General features: G+C 51.5%; 1 protein-coding gene across 1 annotated transcript in view; it reads right to left on the reverse strand.

Moving 5' to 3' along the window:
* Positions 1–26,229, reverse strand: part of Dscaml1 (DS cell adhesion molecule like 1) — a 301,271-nt gene continuing 275,042 nt past the window's right edge. Inside the window, exons 17-31 of the mRNA XM_027930592.2 lie at positions 24,671–24,826; positions 19,297–19,436; positions 13,115–13,268; positions 10,777–10,894; positions 10,268–10,431; positions 9,869–9,967; positions 8,993–9,181; positions 8,205–8,492; positions 6,714–6,869; positions 4,844–4,874; positions 4,411–4,529; positions 4,007–4,159; positions 3,184–3,378; positions 2,269–2,580; positions 1–957 (exon numbers count right to left, since the gene is read on the reverse strand). Of these exons, the coding sequence (XP_027786393.2) occupies positions 482–957; positions 2,269–2,580; positions 3,184–3,378; positions 4,007–4,159; positions 4,411–4,529; positions 4,844–4,874; positions 6,714–6,869; positions 8,205–8,492; positions 8,993–9,181; positions 9,869–9,967; positions 10,268–10,431; positions 10,777–10,894; positions 13,115–13,268; positions 19,297–19,436; positions 24,671–24,826 (2,750 nt within the window). The 3' untranslated portion in view covers positions 1–481. The remainder of the gene's footprint in view (positions 958–2,268; positions 2,581–3,183; positions 3,379–4,006; positions 4,160–4,410; positions 4,530–4,843; positions 4,875–6,713; positions 6,870–8,204; positions 8,493–8,992; positions 9,182–9,868; positions 9,968–10,267; positions 10,432–10,776; positions 10,895–13,114; positions 13,269–19,296; positions 19,437–24,670; positions 24,827–26,229) is intronic.

The following is a 26,229-nucleotide window of genomic DNA, read 5'->3' on the forward strand; positions in this document are numbered from 1 at the left end:
TGAAGCAACTCCTGGTTTTCTTGGAACAGTAAAATCGCATGCAGTGTCTCTGAGTTGGGATTTTGGTCTTTGTCAAAACCACCTAGATTGGGGCAGGGGTGAGTAGAAGGGAAAAAAATTGCTGTTTTTGTGCCTCTGTCTCAAAAGAAGGTGAGAGAAATATATAGATATATAGCTTGTTGGTGTGTTCCTATGTCTCTATATATGTATATATCTCTCCACACGTATTTTGTGGGGTGGGGGATTTGACTTGTACGGTCAAATTCTTTGTGCCCTGGCTTCATGGAGAAGAAGAAAATAGTTTCATTTGTACAAAAAGAGTTCTATGTACAAGCGTTCATGACTTGGGGGGGCTTCTTTTTGTTGTTGGTTGTTTTTTTGTCTGTCAGTTTAATATAAATAATGCAGGAAACAGCCAAGTTGGTGAGTGAGGGCTGGAGACGCAGAGGTTGGAGCATGGGGTGCTCTGCTGGCGGCGCACCTACACCAGGGTGTAGGACTTGGAGTAGGCCCCGGCCCCCTGCTTCTGTGACCGCCCTACCCCTGAGGTGCTCATCTCGAGGAGTGAGTCCCTGGAGCCCCCCATTTTGGTGTGTGGGCCCCCGGCCCGCGGAGGCTCAGTGCTGGGGGCCGGTGGGGCAGCGCTGGAGGCAGTGGGGGGCTCGGCAGGGGTGGTTCCGGGCGCTGGGGGAGCCGTGCCAGCTGGGGGGGCTGGCATGGCCAGAGTCCTCTGAGGTAAGGTGGCTGTGGTGGCAGCAGCAGGGGCCCCTGGGTGTGGGAGGCCCAAGGGCTTGCTGGCAGGGTCCAGGGTCAGGTGGCGAGCCTGCGTGTGATAGGTTCGAGCCAGGTTCCTGATGGAGGCCTCTCGGGGTGGGACCACAGGGCAGGGCTCACGCCCGTCAGCCTTTCGGAAGAAGGCCTCTGACTTGGCATACAAGGGCAGGTTGCAGTAGTCACCTGGAATCAGAGACAGAGGATGTGAGAGATGGGGTTCTTGGGGGACATGCTCATTCAAGCCCTGTCCCACCCCACCAGGTGTGTAACTTCCCCAAGGCTCAGTTTCCTTATCTGTGAAATGGGGATGACCATCATTCCCTACAGGGTTACTCTGAAGAGTGAAGGAGATTCAGTACATGAACTGCTTCAAAACAGAGGCTGGCACATGGAGTAATGGCTCAATAAATTAATGTGTCCTGCCCAGTCATCACTGTAGGCTGGTCAGCTCCCAGTGAGGAAGACTCGTGGAGGAAAGGGATGTCACTCCTTGTCATTTCCCCCGTGAGCCTGACTCTGTCCTCTAAGGGAGTAAGACCTCCCCTCTTTCCCATGGCAGGCTTCCAGATGTTTGAAGTCAGTGACGTGTCCCCACCCCTCTCCTGGTTCCTTCTTCTCTTGGTGGAATGTTCCTAATTTCTAAAACAACGTGCTCCCAGGACCTCTGCACGGGTCACTGTGCCCTGTGAGCACCTGCCTGTGAATGTGCTCTATCAATTGCTGGCTGTGGCCGGCCCTTTCCTTATGCTGTCTGGATTGGTTAATGGTGGCCTGAATTTTGCAAGTGAGGAAATTGCAATTCTAAGGGACTAAATACTCTGCCGACATTTGCCCAGCCAGAAGGGGTGGGGAATCATTCAGGGCCACAAGTGTCCTAAGTCCTTGCAATTTTCCTGACTCCAGGCTCTTTTCTAGATGAACCTCGGCACAGCCAGGGTCAGGCAGACTCTATATTGCACATGGTGACGTCCGTGTCTGCTGCTGGACCACCCCTGGGAGTCTACACCCCGCACACCATGTGGTCTGACCACTTGTGCTACACTGCCGGGCTCACTCCTTTGGTTCTGGATTAATTTCAAACACTGAGACTGGAGGCCACTGGGCAGATGACCCCATAAAGGGTCTCTTTCCATATCAGTGAAGCTTTGATTCAGGGAATGATCAATGCTTAATGAGACCCTCTATGTATCAGTCATGTACAAAATTTCTAATGGCCATTATGACAAGGCAAAGTACATACTACCATTTGCATTCTTTTTAATAAATGACAAAATTAGGGCCAGAGAGGTTAAATGACTTGCCCAAGGTCACAGAGATCTTAAGAGATTGTGCCAGGACGTGGGCTCTCAGCTGCCTGCTCCCAGGGTCTTGCTCTCTCCACAACCCTGCAATGCCAAGGAGCCATATTGGGCTAGCAGGATCCAGGTGACAGTGAGACAAGTGCTAACCAGGGTTCATGGTGCACACAGCAGGGGAGGGGATCTGAGCACTCACTCTTGTTGGCCCGGTGAGGGATGGGCACAGCCACATTTTTGCCCCGGTCAGCATCCTGGGGCTTGGGTGGGGAGGCGGTAAAGCGGCAGATGCCAGGCTCTGAGGGTGTGCTCATGGACGTCATGCTGTCTGCGTTCTCGTTAGTGCCTGTGGTCATCTGGTCAGAGGAGCTGTCGGAGATGAAGCACTCGGTGATCTCGAACTTGGCGTGCTGCAGCTGCTCCTCCAGCTTGGCATGCTCGTAGGCCCGGGCCAGCTCCTCGTAGGTGGAGGAGGCACTCTCAGTGGACACCATGCTGTTCCGTCCTTTGTCTGGGGACAAGGAAAGTGTGCGGTGAAGAGGAAAGGAGCTGGTTAGGGAGAGAAGGGGTGAATGAAACCAGACGGGGCAACTTCCTTATCCCTAACCACGACAGGCATCTGAAAGCCAGGCCATGGAGCCTGAGGGCCAGGCTAGGAGATTCTGCTCTTCTCCGTGAGGGTGGCAGAGGTGGCATATGTGTAATCATTGGCTAATAAAGGGTGTAGGTGGACACAATACCTTTATTTTAATTTTATGTGGTGCTGAGGGTCGAACCCATGCCTACCGCGTGCTAGGTGAGCGCTCTACCACTGAGCCCCAGCCCCGGCCCCTCATTCTTGAAAATCAGCAACTAGAACACTCAGCCTCTTCTCCAGCAAATATCCAGTGCACCATTTTCTCTAACAATATTTGGAGAGAGCAACATAAAATCCTTGACCAAATGTGTCTTTTTCCCAGCCACACAGGGAGTGAGTGGACAGCTGGGAGTGAAAGCGACTTGTGCTGCAGACCCCACAAGCTGGTGGAGTGGAGTTGGGAAGAACAGAAGGTGCAGACGAATGAGGGAGAACTGGAGGTCCATGGGCAGGGTTCAGGAAGGGCCAGAGGCACACCTGTGTCCTGGGACAGACTGGCGCTGTAGCTGTCACTCTCTGTGACAGTGACACCATGCTGGGAACCCACAGTGCGCCAGTCAGAGGTGAGGGTGCGGGCAGGTGTGGAGGCCTGGCACTTGGTCAAGGTCCACTGGCTGGAGTACCGGTTCCGGGTGCTGTGGGCTGACTTCACATTCTTCCTGGACACTGGATCTGCACAGAGGGAAGCAAGAGATAAGCAGTGTCCAGCTGAGGGTGCCTGGGCACGGGCAGCTGGCACTCAGTACAAAGGGCAGTGAGGAGCAAGGGCAGAGGCAGAAGCCATTACAGGAACTCCCTGGGAACACTGACCAGACCACCTTTCCTGACCCTATCTGGCTCCAGAAGAGAAGAGCAAGAGAAGAGTCAAGGCATAGGGGCAGCAGGCAACATCCTTCCCCCACCCCTTTTTTTCCTTCCACCTCGGAAAGAACGTGGTGCTCTCTCCTGCCGCCTCCTGCCTGTCCATTCCTTCCCGATAGTCCTTGACACATTCCACCCTTGTGTCCAGAGTCACAGTGTTTGAGATAGAAGGCCCTTGAAGAGCAAGAATATCTGACCCTTGCTCCAAGTTTCTAGGTAAGGAATCTGAGGCCCCGAGAGAGGAGGTTAGTGATGTGATATGCCCAAGATCACTGCTAACAAGTCTGCAATCAAGGTCTCCAGACTCGAATTCCAGCATCCTTTCCGTTCTTCCATTTCATTCTCTTCTGCCTTTTTTTTTTTTAAATCACCATTGCCCCTTGCTTTGCCCAAGAGCCCCTGTATGAGAAGAAGGCTCCCCCCCGGGGATACTGCATACTGGTTCCTGGCCGGATGTCCGACATGTCGATGAGGGGTCCTGTGCTCTGGATGAGGGCTGGGTGGTGCAGCGAGACACCCGTACAGAAGCTCTGTGGGTTGACAGCCTGGCTAAACTCAGCATCCGTCACGGGGATGGTGGCCTTATCATCTCCTAGAGGAGGAAGGACAATCATGAGGAACCCTTCCCAAATTTTTCTCTGTATTTTCCAAGGCTGGGTCCCCAAAATACGAGGAAACAAAGCCTCAAGAGGAACGGCAGTGAGCTCCAGGGCTGCCGAATTGTTGATGGGGCTGCTGCTGCACCTCTGGGTGCTGTCATGAAGGTTGCTGGCTGTCCCCATGGTGGATGGCCTGGAAAGCACACCTACAGTAGGACAGAAAGCTGTGGCACCTGTCACTTACCTAGCTGTTTGATGCCCTCCTTGTCCTCAATGAGCAGCTGGACCCTAGGGATGTCAATGTGTAGCCGTGGGCCCTGGGGCGGCCCTTTCACAGGGGTGTCAAAGCTTCGGTTGTTCTTGCTGTGGGAAGAAGGAAAGGAGCCAAGAAAGATTGAGGGAGGGTGCTTTGTAGGAAAGAGGGGTCTTAGAAGCCTATCTCTTTATAATTTGAGGTACTAGAGACTCACTTTTTACAGACTGGGGTATTAAATGCTGGAAATACCCAATATTCAAAATATTGAACACCTGACATGTCATGGAAACTGCCCAGGCAGAACTGAGCGGGGTCCTAGAGATACATTTTTACCAACCAACATGTGCAGAGGGAGGGTTCTGTGTCCCTTGCATGGGAAAAGGGGAGGGGAGGAGAGAGGAAGCAGCTATATGATACCTACCTTATCAGCATTTCTGCCAAACTCTTTGCATCTGAAAAACAGAGAGAGAGAGAGAGAGAGAGAGAGAGAGAGAGAGAGAGAGAGAGAGGGGAGAATGGGGTTTGAGTAGGATGACAATGGAAGAGGCATGGGGGAATGAGGTGGGAGAATTCCCTAAAATAGGAATGATCTCCTAAGAAGTAGAGAGAGATGATACAACCCCAAACATGCCAAGAGTTCCCAGTTCCCAGTTCAGGATTTGACTCAGATCTGTTCCTTCTATCAGATATTTATCCATTAGGGAAGTCTTTCTTGAAGTATAGGAGTCAAAGTAAGTCCCCTATTGCTTTATGAGCTAACTGTAGTTAAACAAGACACTATGGCAGGCTAGAAACAGGCACCAGTGGAGGATCTATCCTCAGTTGTCTCCTGGGGAGAGAAGTGAGAGGAGGATGAGGTAGAGGTGACCAATGGGAATCCCTAGACGACTAAACTCTCATATAAACAAAGAGTCTTCACTTCTTCTTCTAGGGCATCTGTCCCCAAAAAGTTTGTGCATGAATTTGGGAGTCCCTACTTTATCTCAGAGGGACTTTGAATACAACCTGGACTCTCAGGTTATGATATTGGAAGAGAGGCGAATCAAAGGGCTTACTTAATCGGTTAGATTCCTGACAACTGAAAATGATCTATCAGAGTGATCCTGATAACATGAATGTATCCAACTTTCCAATTATCTATCCATCTATCCATCCATCCATCCATCCAACTATCCATACATTTACCGTCCACCTAGCCAAGCATTCATCCATCATCTACTTATTCACCCATCCATCTATCCATCCATTTACCCATTGATACAACTATCAGCCTATCCAACAATTTAATTACTAATCCAATCATTTATCCAACTATCTATGCATCCATCCATCCATGCATTCAGCATACATACAACCATCCTTCCATTTACATATCCAGGCTTCTACCCAACTGTCTAAACCACCATCCAATCACCCATCCAATTATCCCATAATTCCAACTATTCTTTTATCCAACCATCCATCTATTCATTTACATTGCCATCCATCCATCCACCCATCCATCCATCCTTCCTTCCTTCCTTCCACCCAATCTATTTAATCATTTATTCAAGGATCCTATGATTCATCCATCCAACCATCTAACCACTCATCCTTCTAGTCATCTAGTCATCCATTCATCCATCTACCCAATTCCTAAACACTCTGGGAACATCAGTCATTTCCTCTTCTGTGCTACTGTTGTCCCCTGGTTTCTCACATGAGACTGAACTCTTTAAAGGCATGACTGGTCCTTTCTTCATTCATCTCTATATCCCTAATGTCTGGCAGTATCAATGAGGCAGTGGACTCAGTAAATATTTCTCTGAGTAAGTGAACATTCATGACATAGCAATGAGTAGGTGCCAGATACAATATTAGGCCCTGATAAATTTGAGGTACTAGAGACTCTTGTTTTCCAGACTGGGGTAATAAATGCTGGAAATACCCAATATTCAAAATATTTAACACCTGACATGTCATGGAAACTGTCCGGGCAGAACTGAGCAGGGTCCTAGAGATACACATTTACCAATCAACATGTAAATGTTTAAATATTTTAACAACTCGAATGACTTCACCAGTGTGTACCAATTTGTGCCCTGGTTGCTGCACTGAGGCACAAAGTCCTGGGGTTATAGAGAAGAAAGCAAAGAATAACTAAGGAGGTTTCAGAAGTTTTGAGTGGCAGTTCTTCCTTCAAGGAGACACGGGCACTCTCTCTTGTCCAGATGGTGCTGTGAGCCACTGAAAGGTGGCCACTGTGGCCGAGCCAATACCCTCTCTGGAAAGCCCACAGGAAACTCCCCCACCTCGGAGCCGCTTCAGCCGCTTCTCCTTCCTCTTCTTGCGGACAATGAAGAGCAGGGCCACCCCCAGTGTGGCCAGGATGACTGGGCATCCAATGGTGAACAGCTTCTTCACATCGTCCCCTTCACCTTGAGCAGACTTGATGGGTGGGATGGTGCCTGAATGGGAGTAAAGAAGAGAATTGGGCGTCCCTTATGAGCCAGGGGCTGTGCAGAGTCCCGTGGATGGAAAAACCTGTGACTTCTCTTGCTGTCCTTGATCTTGACCTCCACCTCTTGGCAGAGTCCCAATCCTCTCCTATGCTCCCCCCAGTTCTGGTTCCATCAGGACAGCCCTGAGCAGCTGTGTAGTTTTTACACTGTCAGATATCAAGGGCTTCCTGGTATAGTTTTAGAATTAACCCGAAATCTCTCAGAGTTAGTTCCCTTTTCCCGTTGGTATTCAGTGTTCAATCCTAGAGGGTGGATTGGTAGGCTGGGGGTGGGGGAAGATGTTAGGGAGTGGGACCCTGGGTTTCTTGCCCGCATTCTCTCTCTGCCTGCCCCTTCCATGGGCAATATTCATTACATTTGGGGGCCTGCAGGGAGGCGATGATGAGCTCTACTGCCCATGTACCCCTCTGCCAAGCCCTGATCCTTGCTTCCTTTCCAAGCTCTGCTTGAGAATCATCACCTTCAGGAAGCCCTCCTTGTTTAGGCCATCACACTTTTTCTTTTTTTTTGGAGACAGGGTCTTTCTGTTGCCCAGGTTGACCCTGAACTCCTGGGCTCAAGGGATTCTCCTGCCTCAGTCTTCCGAGTAGCTGGAACTACAGGTGTGCACCACTGGGCCTGACTTCCCATCTTCTTCTGATACTGCACTTATTCTGTTTCCCTGACACATGGGTAGAATTGTGGGACAGACTTACGGGTAGATTTAGCTTGTAACAATGACCCCCTAAGATTCAGCCTTCTTTTAGTGTGTATGTGTACATATGTGTGCAGGCATGTGAAGTATTCCTATGTGGTCGACACTAGTTAGGTCGTCACTGAAGATTCACATACTTGTCTCCATTTCCCGGACTTCCTTGCAGTTAGATTAGTAGCCAATGACTAGTTTTAACAACAAAATGTGAGCGGAAGTGATGAGCACCATCTCCTGGCCAAGGCAGTTAAGAATTGAGAGCCCTTTTCTCTCTTTTTTGAGGCACCTTGAAGGCTCCATGTTTGAGATGGCATAGCTAAAAGGTTGTGGCCAACCAACCCTCCTCACAGGCTTTAGGAGAGCAAGGGAAAAAATCTTGATTGGGTGAAGCCACCACACTTTTAGTGGTTGTTACCGCAGCAAGGCTCTCCCTTCCTGGCTAATATATCAATAAACACCAGTCTGCTCTCTCTCTGCCTGCTCCTTCACCTGCCAGCCCAAACTTTTCTCTGATTGTATTCCTGCCTAATTTTTCTACTTGTCCATCTCTGCCATTCTCCCAGCTCCCCCTCCTGCCCTTCCCGACTCACTGCCATCGTAGTCCAGGGTGGCAAACTGGGCTGTCTCGTTGCCGCAGCCAGCGCTGTTGCAAGCCCGCATGCGCAGCTCGTACCACGTGGCCTCCCGCAGTTCAGTCAGAAACACCTCTGTGGAGCTGTTGGCCCGGAGGCCCTGCCAGGCCCAGGTCCCTTTGGGCCGGTACTCCAGTACGATGGCCGTGATGGGGCAGCCCCCGTTGTTCCAGCCCTGCAGGTTAAGCCGAGCATGCGTGGAGTTGATGTGGGTGAAGAGGTGTTGGTCTTTGCTGAAGGAGGGCTCTGAGGGGCCGGAGGGAGAGAGAGGTTAGAGAGCTGGAGAAGGGAGGGGGCGTTCTTCCTGCCGGGGAGGATTGCCCTGGGGTGGTTGCGGCTTCAGTGGCTCCGAGGGATCAGTGGACGGAACAGGTGGGAATGGGGATACCCCAGGGAGCAAGAGGAGAGGGAGAGGAGGACAGACAAGGGAAGGACCCAGAGAGGCGCCTCAGCAGTAAAGGATGAGTGATGGGGAGGAAGGAAGAGGACTGCCATCCTCTGTCACCCCCGATAGGGAAGTGAGACTATTTTTTCCTAGTGAAGATGATTTTGGCCTCAAGGTGCTCTAGTGGTCGGAATGAGGCTGGGGTTCCACCCTTCAGTCCCCAGTGTTTGAAGGTTTGGAGGCTGGGTCCCTCCTTCCCCATGCCAGCCATCCTCCACCCCCATATCCTGGGCCCCTCCACTCCACCCCGCTCCCCCACCCCAGGCCCTTCTCTCCATCCCCACCCTGGACTCCACCTCACCCCGCCCATGGGTCTTGGCCTCGATGATCTCGCTGATGCGCCCAGAGCCCACGCTGTTCTTGGCCGCCAGCTTCACCTTGTACCATGTGCCACACTTGAGGCTGTCCAGCTTAAAGGACCGCTCGCTGGAGCTGATGAACACGTCCTTCCACTCCTCGCTGTTGTCCACTGAATACTGGAGCACGAAGCCTGCCGGGAGGGGTCTGGCTCAGGTGGGCGGGGCAGGGCAGCAGAGGCCCAGCCTGGACTCCCCAGTGGGCACCATAGGGGTGGGGCTCCAGGAGAGGGGGCAGAGTGGGGCCTTTGGTCATTGGGAGGGGCATATGCAAATTAGACTCCAACCTGAGGGATCTTGGGTACAGCCCCGGGGTGTTTACTGCTCACTTTTCTTAGCTCTGATGTTAGGATCCCACAGGAAACCAAGTCGGGAGGCTTAAGAGGGAGCCTATTTATATCTTTGCTACTCCATGGTGTTGAGGGGGTTCCCTGGCCAGAAGTATCCCCATCACCTAGCAGCTGGTTGGAACTGTAAATTATCAGCCCCACTCCAGACCTATGGAATCAGAAACTGAATCTTTCTAAGATCCCTGGTTGTTCACGTGCCCATTCAAATTTCATGGATCCTATAGGTTTATCTACGTGGACAGATTGGGAAAATAAGACCTAGAGAGGAAAACAGACCTCAGGTCCACCCAGTCTGGGAGTGCCAAGGGACTGTGAGGTTTCCATGCACTTGAGTGCCTCCCTTGTGGTCTGAATGCCCCCTAGATCATTTCCAGGGTGTTACAGGGACAAGTGGTCAGACTGGGTAAATCCCTTCCCCTGCCCAGGGGTCCCAGGATCCCCCCCTCCCCCCGCATCCAGACCCCTTCTTACCTCGGATGGAGCTGCCCCCATTGTCACCTGGAATCCAGGTCAGAGTGATGGATGAAGCTGAGGTTTTGGAGACAGTGAGGCGTGGCTGGTCTGGGGGAACTGTAGGGGAAAGCCACCAGCCCTCAGCACAGAGGTTGACCCCAGTGGTGGGTCGTGGGGGTCCCCATGGTAGGAAGGTGCTGGCTCTTCCATGTTCTGGGTCCCCCCACTCTGTTCATTCCCTTCTCCACCCCTCCTGCCTCCTTTCCATTCCCACCTGTGTTCCTCCAAAATCTGCCCTCTCCTACCGGAGGTTTGACTTTTTCTGCCATCCACTAACCCTCTCTTTCTAACATGGTGGAATTTCTAATCCTTCTCCATCCTGTCCCCACCCAAGCCACCTGCCTCTCAGGGTCTCACCTTGCACCAGAAGGTTGACGATGATGGTGTCGAAGCCACCGGTGTTGGTGGCTGTGCAGGTGTAATAGCCGGAGTCCTCAGCCTTCACAGCACGTAGCAGCAGTGTGCCATTCGTGTGGATGAGCCGGTGCCCATCCATGGACACGGGGATGGCCGAGTCTTCACTATCAGGGTGAGTGAGCGGAGGGGTTATGGCAAGCACCCCTCGTCCTGACCACCCTTCCCAGGTATGTGGGAGCGGAAGGAGGCTTGCTAGGGGCCCTGTACTCTTGGGGGTTTGCTCAGCATTTCCTGTGGGTATCCAGTAATCTTGGCCTCCTCGACCACACAGGCAAGGGAGGCCCTTGGCTCCAGACAGAGGGAGCCACAAAGGCCACCCAGGGAGCACAGTGCCATGCACCCTTCAGGGCCTCCACAGGGCCAGGAGGCAAGAAAATCATCTGGAAGCGAGGACACCCAGACTCTCCCTTCTCTGAGGTTACCCATCCCTTCAGGGGCCTGCTACTCACCTGTCCTTGGTCCACTTCACAGCAGGGGCTGGATCTCCCACTGAATTGCAAGGCAGCCGGACATCTCTCATCCAGGGTGTTGTCACGGTGCCCCCAAATGAGATGATCTTTGCTGGGGCTATAGGGAGGAGAGGATGAGGGCCACCCCATTTCTACCCTTTAATACTCCCCTGGCCCCTTTCTCGGGACTCCCTGGATTTGAAATTCAAGTCAAAGGAAATTTTGGCAACCCTTGGCTGCCCTGGTGGAGGTGGTTCTGAAGGACGGACTGTGACAGGATGGGGCTGTGAGCAGGCTGGAGGCCATGTGCGGCAGAGGGAGAGACTAGGGGCCCAGGACAAGAACTGACAGGACCTGGGGACTGACTGGTTTTGGAGGAGATGGGGGGAGGCGAGGACAACTCCCAGGGCTCAGGCTGGGCTGACAAGGTGGAGACGGTGCCCTGGCAGTGACCAAGGCACAGTGGAAGAGGGCCAGTGTGGTGAGGGGCAGCCAGAGTCCAGGGGAGTCTGCAGGTTCTGGAGCATGAGACAGATGTCTAGACCAGAGGCTGATTTGGGAGTGATGGGCGGGGTGGGGCAACCCCCCTGGGGTCATGGACACATAGGCACAGAGGAGAGAGCAAGGAACACCCTGAGGGGGCTGGGAGAACTGGGTGACACCACAGAAGGCACAGGCCAAAGTGCAGGATGTGGGGGCGTTATCAGGTGCCATAGAGGTCACCAGGCCTGATCGAAGGGAACCAAGAGACCCTGTGCCCCAGAGGGCCAGAGTGGCCATGGACCAGGGGCCTCCTTGGCCGGGGGAAAGTGTGAAGTGGTTGGGACCAGTTGAGAGGTCGGGGTGCAGGGAGTGGAGGCTGGTCCCCGAGGGCAGTGCTGGGATGGTGGTGAGTAGGAAAGGCCTGTGGAGCTGCTAAGAAGGAAGAGGGGGCTGCCTGGGGGCCAGAGGCGGAGGAGTAGAGGGCCTGCATTACCTTGGCTTTCCTGGGGCCAAAGAGATGCCTCCGAGCCTTGGGGAGGACAGGGGTTCTCCAGAGACCTGGCTCCAGACTGGGTTCTGACATGAGCGGGGGCTATGTGTGAGTGTGAGTTTGTTTATGAGGGCGAGTGTGTTTGATGGGGGAAGGGGACCACAGTGCTGTCTTTCCTGCTTCTCTGGGGAGCTGTGAGGGGTGTGTGAATGTTTTCTTGGAAGTGCGGAGCCTGTAAGGATGCATTGCATTTAATGTCTACGGGGGCAGGGGCCAGGCTTCTACCAAGAGCTGGGTCCTCGGACCCCTACCTCTGGGCTAGTGCCAGCTGTCCCAGGAAGATCACAGGCTCTAGGCCCTTCCCTCCTGAAGGAGCTGAGTTCTAGAGAAGGGGTAGGAGGCACCCCTGGGAGGCCATGTGGACTAGCACCCAAAAGGGCTAGTCCAGCACCACGCGGCTGTCTCAGCAGGCCGGTCACCTGAGTCTTAGACTCACAGTCACACAGGGGCATTACAGTGCCTGCTGCCAGCAGATGGGAGCCCTGGCCAGCCTCAGGACCTCAGCTGGATGCTCGCTGGCTCTGAGCCAATGGCAGGTAGGGCTGAAGCCTGCCTGAACCAGGGCAGATGGGCCGAGGTACCACCCCATCCTTGTCCAGGCCCTGGGACCCCAGGGCTCTGGAGCCAGGGAATAAGTAGGGACTGAGGAACAGACAGAGTAAGAGGAAGGGAGACCAGAGCCAAGTGGAGGACCTAGAATCCTGGGCTCACTGGCCAACAGCTTTACCTATGTGGCAGCCCAACTTGGTCTTGGGCTCAGAAATGCCATTCCTCAGAAGCATGGGGGTGCATCTCCATGCCACACCCCTGCCCTGGGCAGGGATTCAGTGGGGCCCACCCCTAGAAGGCCTGACTCAGGCCTAGAACCTGAGCCGTGGTGGGAGCCCGCCGCCCGCGGTGTCCAGGCTGCAGCATGGGCTCTACACAGGCTCTCTTGGGAGCCTCGGCTGCTGTGGCAGCAGCGCACCCTGCTGAGTCCCCTCTGGGGGGAGCTGAGCATGGTGACAAAGGCTCAGTGTTAGATGAGGGTGAGGGTGACTCCCCTTCTTTCTAGCAGGATTAAAATTCAACAGGAACATGCTGCAGAGCTGGGAATGGGGCCCCAGCAGCATGTTGTGTGGTTTTCCTGGAGTCAGGGGGCAGCAGAGACCCAGTCTTGGTGGAGGCAGGAGGGAGGCAAGTGGCCAGCTCCTCCCAGCCACAGGTAAGGCAGAGGGGAGACAGCCCCTAACTGGGGAGAACCGGCATTCTGGAAGGGAGTTTCTGGAAGCTTCTGCCCATCTGCCCCAGCCCCACGTTTCTCACCCTTGCCAGCAGGCTCGATGGTGACCTTCTCGCTGCTGTTCCCCCTGCCGGCGGAGGTGACAGCAGCCACCCACAGCAGGTACTGCTGCCCACGGTTCAGGTGGGCGATGCGGTAGAAGAGCTGCTCTGGGCTCGTCTCGTACTCACTGGGAGCCTGTGGGGCAGAGGTGAGGCAGCTAAGAGCAGAACTCAGCCCGGGCCTCCGGCCTGCCATCTGCCTCAGTGCCCTGGAGGAGGGGATGGTGGCCAAAAGGGGCGGGGGGCTGGAGGCGGAATTCTGTCCAGCTTGCTCTTTCCCAGTTGTGGAGTGGCAGTGGATGGCATTGGTGCCGTTGACGGGAGCTGGCAGGCCTGGCCTGTGGTGCTGCTGGGTCAGCCTCCTTTCCTGTCCCTGAGTGTCAGCTACGGCTTCAGGCCAGGGGAGGTGGGTGTTGTGGGTGAGATGGGGGTAGTCACAGGAGGAAGAATGGGGGACAGAGGGTCCCAGGAAAGCCCCGAGCAAGAGAGAGTCTCTGAGAAGAAGTGAAATAGTGCGTTTGCCTTATTAGGGTTGTAGAGGGCTCCCCCGGCTCAGTCAGCCCAGCCCTGCTGTCTAATTGCGCCCCTTCCTTCCCGGAGAAGGGGCGGGACAGGGAGTTATGGAAGCTTTACTGGGCAGCACTTGATCAGCGATTATTAGTGGTATAGATCGCCATCTATATTTGTAGGTTACATAAATCTATAAATTTTTTTAACCAAATGACAGTTTTGACAAGTTGCCAACAAAACAATATCAGATCCCAGTGGTTTTACCAGTTGCTTTGATGAAAAGATTATGTTGCCTTGGAAACCAGAGGCTCAGATATTGAAATGAATTTGAGAAGGAGCTTTTGATAAGCGCTAGTTTGCAGACCTCCTGTCAGCCTCTTCCCTGCTACAGGCGGGATGGGGCTGACTTTCATTTTATTTTATTTTTTGGTCAGCCGCGGGGAAGGGAGAGGAGGACAGCACCAGGGCCCCTTTGAAATCAGGGCGGAAGTCCAAGGAGGGGGAGCCTCCCCCGGAACAGATGGGGGGCCCTGAGGCCAGAGGGAGCTAGTAATTAGTTATCTCTGCAGTCATGGGATCTCGCACACGCGCTCACACGCACATGGACATGTAGATGCCTGCACGCACGTGCTGAGGACACACTCAGACAGATGTGTGGTCACAGGGGGACATTCTCCATGCCTCGAGCGAGGGCTGAGGGGTCTAGTGACTTAAAACAGGAGAAAGCATCCTCTTGGGCCCTAGGCCATCTGCAGGAAAATGTTAGGGAGAAGGTACAGGCATCCCCCACACAGTGCTCCCCAGCACACCCCTCCTCCTGCCTCCCTCAAGAGAGTCCAGCCTTTAATCCAAGACCTTGTGGAGACAGGTGCAGAGCCGCCCTGAGCCACAGTGGTTGGGAGGCCATTTTAAGCTACAGCACCCTTGGGTGCTGGTGTATCCAGTCCACAGTTCCTGTCTGTGCTGAGGTCTGGGGTGGTGGCCTGGCTTCATTCAGCACTTGTCTAGCTATTGACTGGACATGTGACCCATCGTGCTGCCCACGCTCCCCAGGCTGTCCATGTTCTTTCCTGCAAGCTAGGAAGCAATACAATACATCCCCCGTGTTGTAACTGTGAGGGACAACGAGGCAGAGGGTGTGCCAGGCCTCTGAGAACGGAGACGCATTCTCCTCTGGGTTTATTTTCAGTGAGGGTAGAGTGTGTGTATGTGCATGCGTGCATGTGTGGAGAAAAGCTGAGTACTTGCTTGTGTGTCAGTGTGTACTGAGTGTACCTTTCTGTCTACACAGGGCAGGAAAGTTTGGCTTCTCCTTGAAGACATTAGCATCCTTCCCAGATCCCAGGTGCCTTCCTTTTAATCTAGACTCTCTATGAATCTCTTGAAATCTCTCTCAAAAGCACTCAGTCATATCTCCAATTAAGTCCCAGTGGATCAAAGGTTTTTTTTTTTTTTTTTTAAAGACAAACTATGAAAGAAGAAACCATAGGCCAATATTTATCTGTCTTTCTAATCATTAAATAAGGCAAAGATTATGAACAGAAATGAATAATAGATAAATTTAAATTCTGTAAAAAGAAATACTATGCTACATCAAAAGCAGAATCAAAAGTCAAGCAATAAATAGCAAGTACTTGCAATTTGTATGATAAAAATGGTTATTCTCCTTAAGATGTAAAGAACAGATTCAAATCAATAAGAAAAGCATGAGAAACCCAAATAGAAAAAAATGAACAAAGAATATGATTTGACAATTATCTAAAAAAGAGAAATGTAACTAATAAAAACAATTGAGCTAACTAGTAACCAAGGAAAGGTAATTTCAAATAAGATACCTCTTAAAAGTAAAAATCCAACTGGCAAAAATGCAAACTAAACTAAACCAAAAGTAAACCCAAAATGAGCATAGATACACAGGACAATGGTGGTGGTCCATATCGCACCACAAGTACCTGTAATATTGATGGAAACATAAAATGGGGAAGCTTTCTGAAGGGCAATTTTAAAATATGTAAATAGAACCTTAAGAATATTTACTCTTGGGCTGGGGATGTGGCTCAAGTGGTAATGCACTCGCCTGGCATGCACGGGGTGCAGGGTTCGATCCTCAGCACCACATAAAATAAAATAAAGATGTTGTGTCCACCGAAAACTGAAAAATAACTATTAAAAATTCTCTCTCTCTTCTATCTCTATCTTAAAAAAAAGAATATCTACTCTTTGTGACCCAGTAATTCTTATAGAGATTTACCCTAATATTAAAATATGGGAAGTATTTGTATAAAGGCATAAATCGGCCTGAACATACTTTATATACAGATATAAAAAATTGTGCTCTATATGTGTAATAAGAATTGTAATGCTTAAAAAATAAAAAAGAAAATAAAATATGGGCATAAAAACTTTTGTGAAAAATGTTCACTGAAGCATGACTTACATGGTGAAAATTTGAAAAATACATTAAATGTAGAATAACAGGAGACTTGTTAAATAGATTATGTATAAATGGCCATTCAAGATCATGTTTTGAAAGAACATTTGCTGATGTGGGAAGGTGCTTACATAAATTACATGAAGAAAGCAGATTATATAACATTATGTAAAATTGTATTTTAATTATGGAAGGAAAAAAGCAAACCCTAAGACAACTCATGATCCCCGTGTGGATCAAAGTCTAGAAGGTTCAGGGAGTGTGAGCACTTTAACTTTTACTTTATTCTTTCCCATAATTTACAGAATTTTCTAGACTCAAATGTATTATTTTTATAATCAGAGAAAAACAACAATTGTATGAAAGTATTTGGTGAAATTTCTACCCAGACTGGCTGTCCCCGGTGCATCCCTGAGAGCCAGCTCCATGCCCAGTTCTGTTCTGAGGACTCCAGGCATACACACTCCCACACTCCCATCAGCGTGTGCAAGCGCTCGCGGTCTCAGGGGCATGAGGGGTGTGACCCCATGCTCACACCCAGGGTTTTGTACTGTGGCCTGTACGTGTGCGCCCTCACCCCTAGCACCTCCACCACGGCTGTCTTTCATAATTGACTTTGTAATGCAGTTGTTTGGAGGTTGGAATATATTTGTGCCAAGTGATTATGTCACATGTGATGGTTGGGCCCCTTTCCTTCCCTTCCCTTCCAGTCCCCCTATGTGGCTGAACCAGAGTTCTCATCATACTATACCTTGTATGGAGCTGGCTGATGGGAAATCTCTCCTGGACAGAGGAAGTCCCTACACGCTCAGGACACTAAGAGGACAGAGGTGGGGCCCAGCTGTAGGTGGATATTGAATGTCCCTAAAGGTCCATGTGTTGAAAAGCTGGGTGCCCAGCTCGTGGTACTACTGGGAACTGTTAGGAGGTGGGGCCAAGTGGAAGGAAGTTAGGTCACTGAGGTGTGTCCTTGGAAGACTCTGGCCCCTTCTGTCTCTCTTATTGCTTCCCAGCCACCATGAGGTGAGTATCTTGCTGTATCACATGTTCCCTGCCATGATGTTCTGTGTCCCCCCAGGTCCAAAGGCAATGGAGCCAAGCAACCATGGACTGAAAACTATGAAACTGTGTGCCCAAATAACCTTTCCTCTTTTTAAGTTGATTATATCAGGTGTTTGTCATAGTAATGGAAAACTAACATAGTCTCAGTGTCTCCAGTAGCATGAGGAGGGGATGGGAACCAGGAGTTCTGTGCTGGGGTCTGGGAGAGGATCGCTGGCCAGTGGACTGGAGACTCCTGAAGCCTGAGCTAATGAGGAGGCTTCCAGACACCAATCCCTTTGAAGGGCTTCATTATCAGAGAAGAAATGACAGCAAAAACCCCAGCCAGAGAATGGCTACCTTCTCCCATCAGTTATGAAAGTTATGAAAGTTAAGACTTTACAACTGCCAGGCTGCTACTTTTTCACTCATCAAACATGTATTCAGTGACCATGGTATTCCTGGTGCAGCACTCCACAGCTGGAGACTGAAAATGTTGATGAGAAAATAGCAGGGCCTGTGCAGATGTGGAGAAATGGGACTCTTATCCCCCACAAATGGGAGTGTGACAGACAGGAGCACCCGACAGTGCAGGGTGGTATCAGCTAACATCTGCAGGCCCATGACCCGGTGACTCCTCTCCTAGGTACACACTCAACAAAGACGCATGCGCATGAACATCGAGAGACACATTTAAGCCTGTCCCCAGCAGCAGCATGAGAACAGTCCCCCACCGAAAACCAACCCGAAGCCTTCTAGCCAGGGACATCCACAGATAGCGCAATGCATGCAGAGAAGTGAGAATGAGCTACGACCACACACAGCCACGTGGATGGAATTCACAGATTCACAGATTCACAGACAAATGGCGCAGCTCCAGTCCCACCAAGGACGGAAGAGGCAGCTCTGATCTGTGCTGTTGTTGTCAAGAGGGAGGCAGGGGAAAGGGTGGCTGGGAGGGCATGAGTGGTCTTCTGGGGTGTCGTAATGTCCTGTCCCCTGCCCTGAGGGCTGCCACCTGGGTGTGTCGTGCATACTATGTTGCTATGAGGCAGTGGCCCATGAGGATGGCCAGGAGGGGTCAGTGTTGCTGAACTTCTTCCCTGGTAAGAGAATTCTGGATTTAATGGTGAGAAGTTGGGCCACCTACCACTGGGAGAGTAATTCAGAAAGACCGTGGGAAAGCAGAGATGACAGGAGAAAATTATAACACAATTACAGAGCAATTTCAGGGCAGCTTCCCTGGCGGCCAGAAGCTCATGCAGATGCTTGGGCTGATGATGAGCTGATGGAGGGAGAAGCTGGCTACCCCTTTCTGCCCCCGCTCCCCACCCCAGCCCATCCTCCTGATGGCACTCATGGCCCTGTGCACTCTACCCCTCTAGACTGGAAGCCTGTTGAGGGCAAGTGACTGCACCTGCACCCGCACCCAGAATAGGCATGCTGCAGAGATGTCCCTCAGCAGGACTTCATGCATGTGTGGATGGAGATCACTGAAGAGGCAGAGGGAAGGATGCATATTATGGGATATGGGTGCATACACCCACCACTGCACCCACCCCTGACTTGTCTTTCCACCCCATGGGCCCCTGAGGCACTCAGTGAGCTGGTCACCTGCACAGCACTTCCACTTGAGGGTGCCCTCTGCTCCCAGGGGAGAGCCGGGTGTTGCAGACTCTCCCCTGCTGAAGCCCAGGCCCTGGCTGGAGAGATGGCTTGCCTCTCTGGGGTGCCCCTGTCTTTCCTATCCCTTCACCTGTTTCCATGCTGAGACAGTCACTCAGGGCAGGCTCCGGCAGCACCTGATGCCCAGAGTGACCCTGATGAAAGGCCATTCATTCCCAGAGGTCACCAAGCAGCCCGTCCCCAGTCATCAGCCGGGAGCCTGCTAAGAGCTTCCACAGACAGAGCGGAATGGCTGGCTGGCTTCCCTCTCACGCTGCCCACTTGATTGTGAGCCACCTGACTCCAAGCTTTGTGACAATCTTGCAACTTCAGGAACATAGGGATGACCCAAGATGGATGGTAGTCAGGCTTCAAGCCGCTTTGGGGTGACCAGTGCCCATTCCTAACTAGGGCTCCAGGTAGAACAGATACAGGCAGCCTCGGGGTTTGGTCTGAAAGCCAGATGGTCCTGTATTCCCCACAGGATCTTTTCTCCTGTTCCCCTGACTCTGCTTACCGGCTGACCAGACCCCGGGCTGGAGCAGAAGATGGTGTACTTGCGGATCACGCCATTGGGCTTGGTTGGAGGGAGCCAAGAAACGACCACACTGCTAGCCGATGAAGGGACAGCTTTGATGCCAGCTGGGGGACCTGGAACTGAGCAAGGAGAAGGCCTGGTCAATTTAGACAAGGAGGAACACAGCCTTTGGGAAAGAGTGGTGGAAGGGAGAGAGTGGGCAGATCAATCTAGGAGACCTTCTTGGAGGGGGCATCCTTGATACCATCTAAAAGGAGAGAGCCCACAGCACAGCAAACAGGTGGGGAAAGAAGGGTGATCGTCTGGGCCATTGGTGTGGCTTGCTTCAGAACTGGCCAGAATGGAGGACTTAAGGTAGGCCAGAGAGAAACAGCCCATGAAGAATTCGTCTCCATCTCTCTGACTTTAAACCCTGCCCCCCAATACCCTTACTAACCATTAAGGAAAACCTCACACTGGCACTGGTCATTTGTTCTTTTGAGCAAGCTACCCCTGAATACCCTGCCCCATCTCTGGGCCTGCCCACCTAGCTGGAGCCCTGGGCCTCTGCCTGGGAGGCCAGGTGATCCCTGCTCTCAACCATACTCCAACTCTGCACTGTGCTACTGTGTTCTTGTCTTCCCTCCTGGGAGCTTTTATGAGGATAGCGATTGCAGCCTATTCAATTTATTTCACCTCTTTGAGCCTCAGCTCATCTATGTGATGGAGATAACCACTCTGAAGGGTTGTGGTGGGAGGTAGTGTTAATTACGATAAAGCACCTAGCACAGTGCCTACCATATAGAAAATATTCAATAGGTTGTAAGAATTATTATTTTGCATTTTGGCACCTACCTCAGTGGTTTCTCCCAAATTCCTAGTAAGTGGTCAATTATGTGGGGTTAAACAAAACAATTAGATATAGCAGCATCCTCCATACACGGGCCTGAGTCCAGAAGCTGGGAAGCATCCCTGACCCCGCCCTTCCTCCATGCTCCAGCCCCTTCCACCTATGCAGGTAAGTCTACAGTTGTGAGGTACAGGAATCTATGATGGCCACGGGGGTAAGGTGCTAGGTAGTGTTCAGGCTCGTCTATTTCTGCGTACATTTTCCTCACCAGCTATTGAGAGAAGTGTATTAAAATCTACCACAATTGTGTATTTGTCTGTTTTTCCTTGTAGTTCATCTCTGTTTTCATATTATTGAAGTTATATTATGAGGTGCATACAAATTTAAATTTGTTTTATTTGCCTCATACTGTCTTTTATCATAAAAAAGCAAACTTCTTTATCACTAACAATGATATTTTGCCTTCAAGTATAATATGTCTGATATCAACATTCCAGTTTTCTTTAAATGGTTTGCATGATATGATTATGTTTTTTTCCCCCATCCATTCATGTTGAATTTTTCTATGCCTTTATGTTTCAGATACATAGACAGCATTTATTTGGATTTTGGTTTTTGCTAGCCAGTGTGACAGTTTTTATCTCTTAATTGGAAAATTTAGTCAACTTATCTTTATTGCAATTGTTACATTTGGGTTTAAATATACTATCTTACTAAATATTTTCTATTTGTCCCACCTATTCTGGTTTTTCTCTTTCTTTCCTTTTGTGGTTTCTTTTAGAGTTCTGTGTCTAGCATGCAGTAAAAAAATAATAGGGACAACTGAACAATATCCTTCGGGGCGGGGGAAGATAAAAGGAACAGACTCAGAAGGGTTCCAAACTTGAAATGATCAAATGTGGACTTTAAAACAATTATACTTGACAAGCATGGCAGACAGGAGACGGGAGGGGAGCAGGGACGCCTCCCCTCCATCCGCCTAGCTGTTCCCCTAGCACAGAAACTGCTCCTCTGCCTGTATAGGTTTTTCTTTTCTTTTCTTTTTTTTTTTTTTTAATGTTTTTTAGTTGTAGTTGGACATTTATTTATTCATGTTTATGTGGTGCTGAGGATCAAACCCAGGGCCTCACCTGTGCTGGGTGAGCACTCCACCGCTGAGCCCCAATCCCAGCACTTTACAGGTTTTAATAGGTCAAGGACACTAGTCTTTCCTCTCCCGTCCTCTGCTTGTGCCCAACAAGGGTTATTCTCCTAAAACATAGGCTTAGTCATGCCCTTTCCTCAGTCAAAGCTCTTTAAACTGTTACTTTTATTTTTAGTGGTGGGATTGAACGTAGGGTCTTCCACATACGTGCTAGGCAAGCACTGTACCACTGAGCTCTACCCCCAGTCCCGAAGTGGCCTTAGATTGAGCTCAGCTTTGTCCTGGGGGGGGGCCATGTGGCTCTGTTTGGTGTTCACAGGGAAGGTGAGGAGTAGGCAAGAGGCCGTGTAGCTCAAGAACTGAGTCCACCCAAGCTAACCTGAAACCAAATGCAGACTAAGACTAATTAATGAACTTGAATTCATATATTTGAACTTTATCTTTCAATTCATTTTGCTTTTTTCTAAATTTCCTGATTTTTTTTTTCCTTAGGAAAAATGTTATATCCCTGGAGTAGGGTGTGTGAGTGGGGTCACCGTGACTTCAGATTAGGGTATTTGCCCAGTTCAGCAGGACTTGAATTGGAACATGAACCCGTCTGCTTTCCATGCCACCTGAGAACTGACGGTAACATAACTTCCACCTGGAAAAGGAAGAGCCCGGTGAGCTGGGGCAGCTGTGGTGGGCAGGCAGCAGGGACCGCCATTCCTTCCTAGTCCCGTTGGCTTAGGTTTCCAAGCTCCTCCACACTTCAGACACAGTTATCTCTAACCCCTGCGCTGAAGGACACATGGTGCTTGGGGTGAGCTGGCCCTGGTAATTCCATTTCCCTTTTGGTGAGTAGCTTAGCAAGCAAGAGGTATGTGGCCCCGTTCTGGGAAATGAGGATAAATCTGAGGAGGGGGTTTCTGGGAAAGGTTTCTTTTGCTCCCATGAGAAGCATGCCCTCTGGAAGGGACTGCTGCTTCTCCCTCTGAACACTGACTGTCCTGCGTGAGGCCCAGAGTGGCAGCCGTCTTGAAATCATGAGGGAGCAGCTGCCGCACTGGAGATGGCAGAGCAAAGACAGAAATACGGAACCACTGACTTACCTGACCCTGGAGCTGCCCTATGTGGGGCTTCTTATTATGTGCAATGACAAATGTGCGTGTTGCTTTCCTCCCTTTTAGTTGGGCTTCCTATACACTGGAAGGTGCCTAACAGATCCAATAGGATGGTGGAAAGTATAGAGGACATGGAGACTGGAAAGCCGGGATTTGCTACTCTTAGCTGACTGATACTCTCAGAGTAGCTTTGGCTCTCTGGGCCTCAGTTTTCTCACCTGTAAAATGGAAATGACATCTACCTCACAGGATGGGAGTCTGTCAAATCACGTTGTGACAGTGTGTCACACAATGTTGAGTTGACTGCTGTTCCGCATGAGACCTCTTCTGACACTGGGCTCTTTGGGGGCTGTGCTTCCCCTGGGGGATGCTAATTGCCTCACCTATCATGTCATTGCTAGCATCTTGGTAGCCATAAAGCAACCAGCATTAGCTATTACCTGGCATTTTAGGAAGGACTTTGCAGTTATCCTATTCCTTACATCTGTCCCCGTTTTATCCAGAGGAAACTGAGGTGCAGGAAGGTTAAGTGACTTGTCAATCAGAAACAGGGCTGGGCAACTCTTCTGCTGAATGTGCCAGTCCCCTTTCCATGCTGCGAAGCCACTTCCTGAGGGCAGTGCACTAACTCCCGGGTTTGGCGCCTGTTGCACTTTTCCCTGGGGCTCTGTGAGCACTCTGGGTGCAGGCTGAGGCTGCTTGCAGGGCAGGGCGAGGATCTTGGACCTTGGAACTCCCTCACGGGCCTCACCTTTGTTAGACACATGGATACACTCATGATTCTGGCCTTGACCAGAATAGGGGGCAAGAAGTCTAGGGACCCCAGTGGTTCATTTCTAAGGGCCAGGAAGGTTCTGTATTACATGGAACCTAGGCCTTGATGGGATCAGGCTCTGGGCACCATCTCAGCTCAATGCCACGCAAGAGCAGGTGGTTTTGCCTGGAGCTGTCCTGGGAAGCCTTGATGGGGGATTAATGACAGGAAAAGTAGGGCAGGCAGGTTGGTAAAATATCAAATTGCTCAGAGCTTAGGGGGAGGGGGCGTGGTGGGGAGGAGAGCGGAGGCAGGGCAGGGAGATTAAGCTGGGCTGGGAGCTGGTCTAGTCACCAAGCGCAGGGTTGTATGTGCAATTTCTCTCACCATCACTCCCAGCCCAAGTCGCTCTGTAACACCTGTAACTCTTAACACCTTTGCCAGATCCTGTGGGTGGGGCCTCTACTCTGGGCTCCATATTCCTCAGAGAAACAGAGCCTGAGTGGGGAGTGCCCATGTGTGCCCATGGCTCTTCACATAGACCAACTCATCTAAGATCAGAGCACTGGCTCAAAACATCCAGTTAAGAGACACCTAAGTGACTGTGGAAGGAATCAGACATAACTTTCCTGTGTTCATATACGAATACCTGACCAGTGTAACTCCACATCATGCACAACCACAAGAATGGGAGTTATACTCCGCGTATGTTTAATATGTCAAAATACACTCTACTGACATGTATAACTAAAAAGAACAAATAAAACGTTAAAAAAAGGGCTAAAAAAAAAAAAAAAAGAAACCCCTAGTGTTGTGGCCAGTGGAGTGGGGAAGAAAGCAGATGGCTGGAAGCAGGAGCCTGGGGTTTCGTGCCAGGTACAAATGTACCTCCCATTCAAACAGTGGCCCCTGGAGGGGTGCGGCTCCTGACCCTGGGTGGAGGTCTGGCCCTTCTCCTCACCCTTTCCTTTCCCTTGCCCTTACTTGGTCACTCTACCCTTGACTTTGGCTTCCTGTCTCTGGATTTCCCTTAGTTCCACCCCATGAGGAAGGGCTGTGAGGTCTCAGTTCCAGATGGAGGCACACCCCATTCTCCTCTTTGCGGGTCCCGGGCCTGGCTCATGCTGGGGTGACAGCCAGGTCTCCAGCTCAGGGTGTGCTGGGTGGTGCTCCTGACCCCTGCGCCACCCTCTACTAGTATATTTAGAGGAAACCAGGCTACACCTCAGAGGGGAGCAGAGCCTCTCTCATATGTCCTTGGGGTTGGGGGTATGAGGGGGAAAGTTTATCTGGAGGGTAACTCGGTGCTTCAGAAGGTGGGTCGGGGAACTTGGATGTTCATGCATCGGTCCATGGAGAAGACATGATCTATGGTCAGTGATGTCCTTTCAAAGCAGGACCCAAGTCCTCCAAGCCACCCTGTAATGGCTCTAAGGGACAGGAGGAAGGCTGGCGCCCTGCTCTTACCTTGCCCCTGGGGTGCAGCCTGGGTGAGCTGTGGGCAGCTCCAGGCCTGGACTCACCGTCTTCCTTGGTCTGGATGTAGAGCACGCTGCTGCGCACACCGTCCCCAGCCTGCGTGTAGGCCAGCACCTGGACGCTGTAGTTGGTGAACTTCTCCATGCCCCGTAGCTCCACCCGTTCCCGCGTCGTGGTGATGTTCTGCATCTCACCCCACTCTGTGGGGACAAGGGGCCTCTGAGCATGGGCAGCCCCACCCTGCCAAGGTCCTTGCTGCAGCCCCTCTGTCAGCGTGGGCTCTGACCTTGGCCTCTGTGGGGGCCAGAACTACCTCAGAGTACCTGGGAGCATATTTGGGCCACTGCCTGCAGGTCATGTCTCTGCCTCAGTGGACAATCAGGGTGAACCACATAGAATGGCCTGGCCCCAGGCTCCAGATGACCTTGCCAACTTCAACTCGATTTTCACCCTTTAGAATCCCTCTATCCCTCCATCTCTTCCTGAAGTGTGTCCCTTCTTGCACCCAGAGGCCTGGCATATCTTGCAACCCCACCTCACACCCATTTCCTCTTTGTTGACCCAGACCCTCGTTGGGCTCTCAGTTCTCCCTACACAGCGTGTCAACCTGCAGATGAAGGATGACTGCCTCCTTGGCCTCTGATTGCTCCTGGGCCAACACTCTGGTCACTCAGAGTAAGGGGCTATGTGACCCACCTGCTTTCTCCCTACCATCGAGGACACACAGCCAGGCCTTCCCTGCAAAAAGCCTGCACAGAAAACCTGGGCAGCCTGGGGGGCTGACAGCCTCCGGCAGAAAGGGCTGGGTCATTTGTCAGGCTCAGTGAGGCCCTGTCATCCTGACTCTGCCAAGGAACTTCTCAGAGACTCTAAAGAAGGGCATAGGGCCAGGATCTCATGGGAGGGCCAGGGTCCCATGGGAGGGCCAGGGTCATAGCTGAGGAAGAGAGGTGGGCTCCTGAGCCCCTCACTGCTACTATTGGGTTTTCTTAAAGACAGGCACAGACACTGGCTGAGGACAGGCCTTCATGAGATGAACAACTGCACACCAACTCTCAGCACTATCTGGTGACTGATGCAGGCAAAGCCCCGAGGCAGAAAGCCTGGGCAGGGGAGGGCAGTCATCTGCCAGGGCCCAGAGGGTGAGAATGCCATGCCCAGCATGAGGGGACCCCAGTCATTGCAGGAGGGACCTCAGAGGCTTGGTCACAGGAGGCAGAGTAGCCAGTCTTGGACTGTGGCCAGAGAAAGACTCAGGAAGTGGGCAGCGTGGCCAATAGTCCAGGTGGTCCTGGACCTTAACGAGGTCAAATCCTTAAGGGCTGTGCTGGGGGAGGCTGCCACCTTAGACAAAAGAGAGCAAGTTCTGGAAAATGAACATCCACCCCTTACATGGCTCAGCCCAAACAGGAATGTGGTAGGGACACATTCTGAGCAGTGCAGCCTGGTGTCTCACAGCCCAGAACTTAGGGACCAATCCCTGGGCCAGAGGCCTCTGAGCTTTCATAGGAGACAAGCGAAGGGGGAGGTCACTTCCTACTGGTGGTATGTCTGGGCAGAGTAGCATTCAGGTGGGGAAGGGGATGGTGGTAATCCTGGACGG

The sequence above is a fragment of the Marmota flaviventris genome, chromosome 9 (genome assembly GCF_047511675.1).
Source record: "Marmota flaviventris isolate mMarFla1 chromosome 9, mMarFla1.hap1, whole genome shotgun sequence".
NCBI classification, from domain to species: Eukaryota; Metazoa; Chordata; class Mammalia; order Rodentia; family Sciuridae; genus Marmota; species Marmota flaviventris.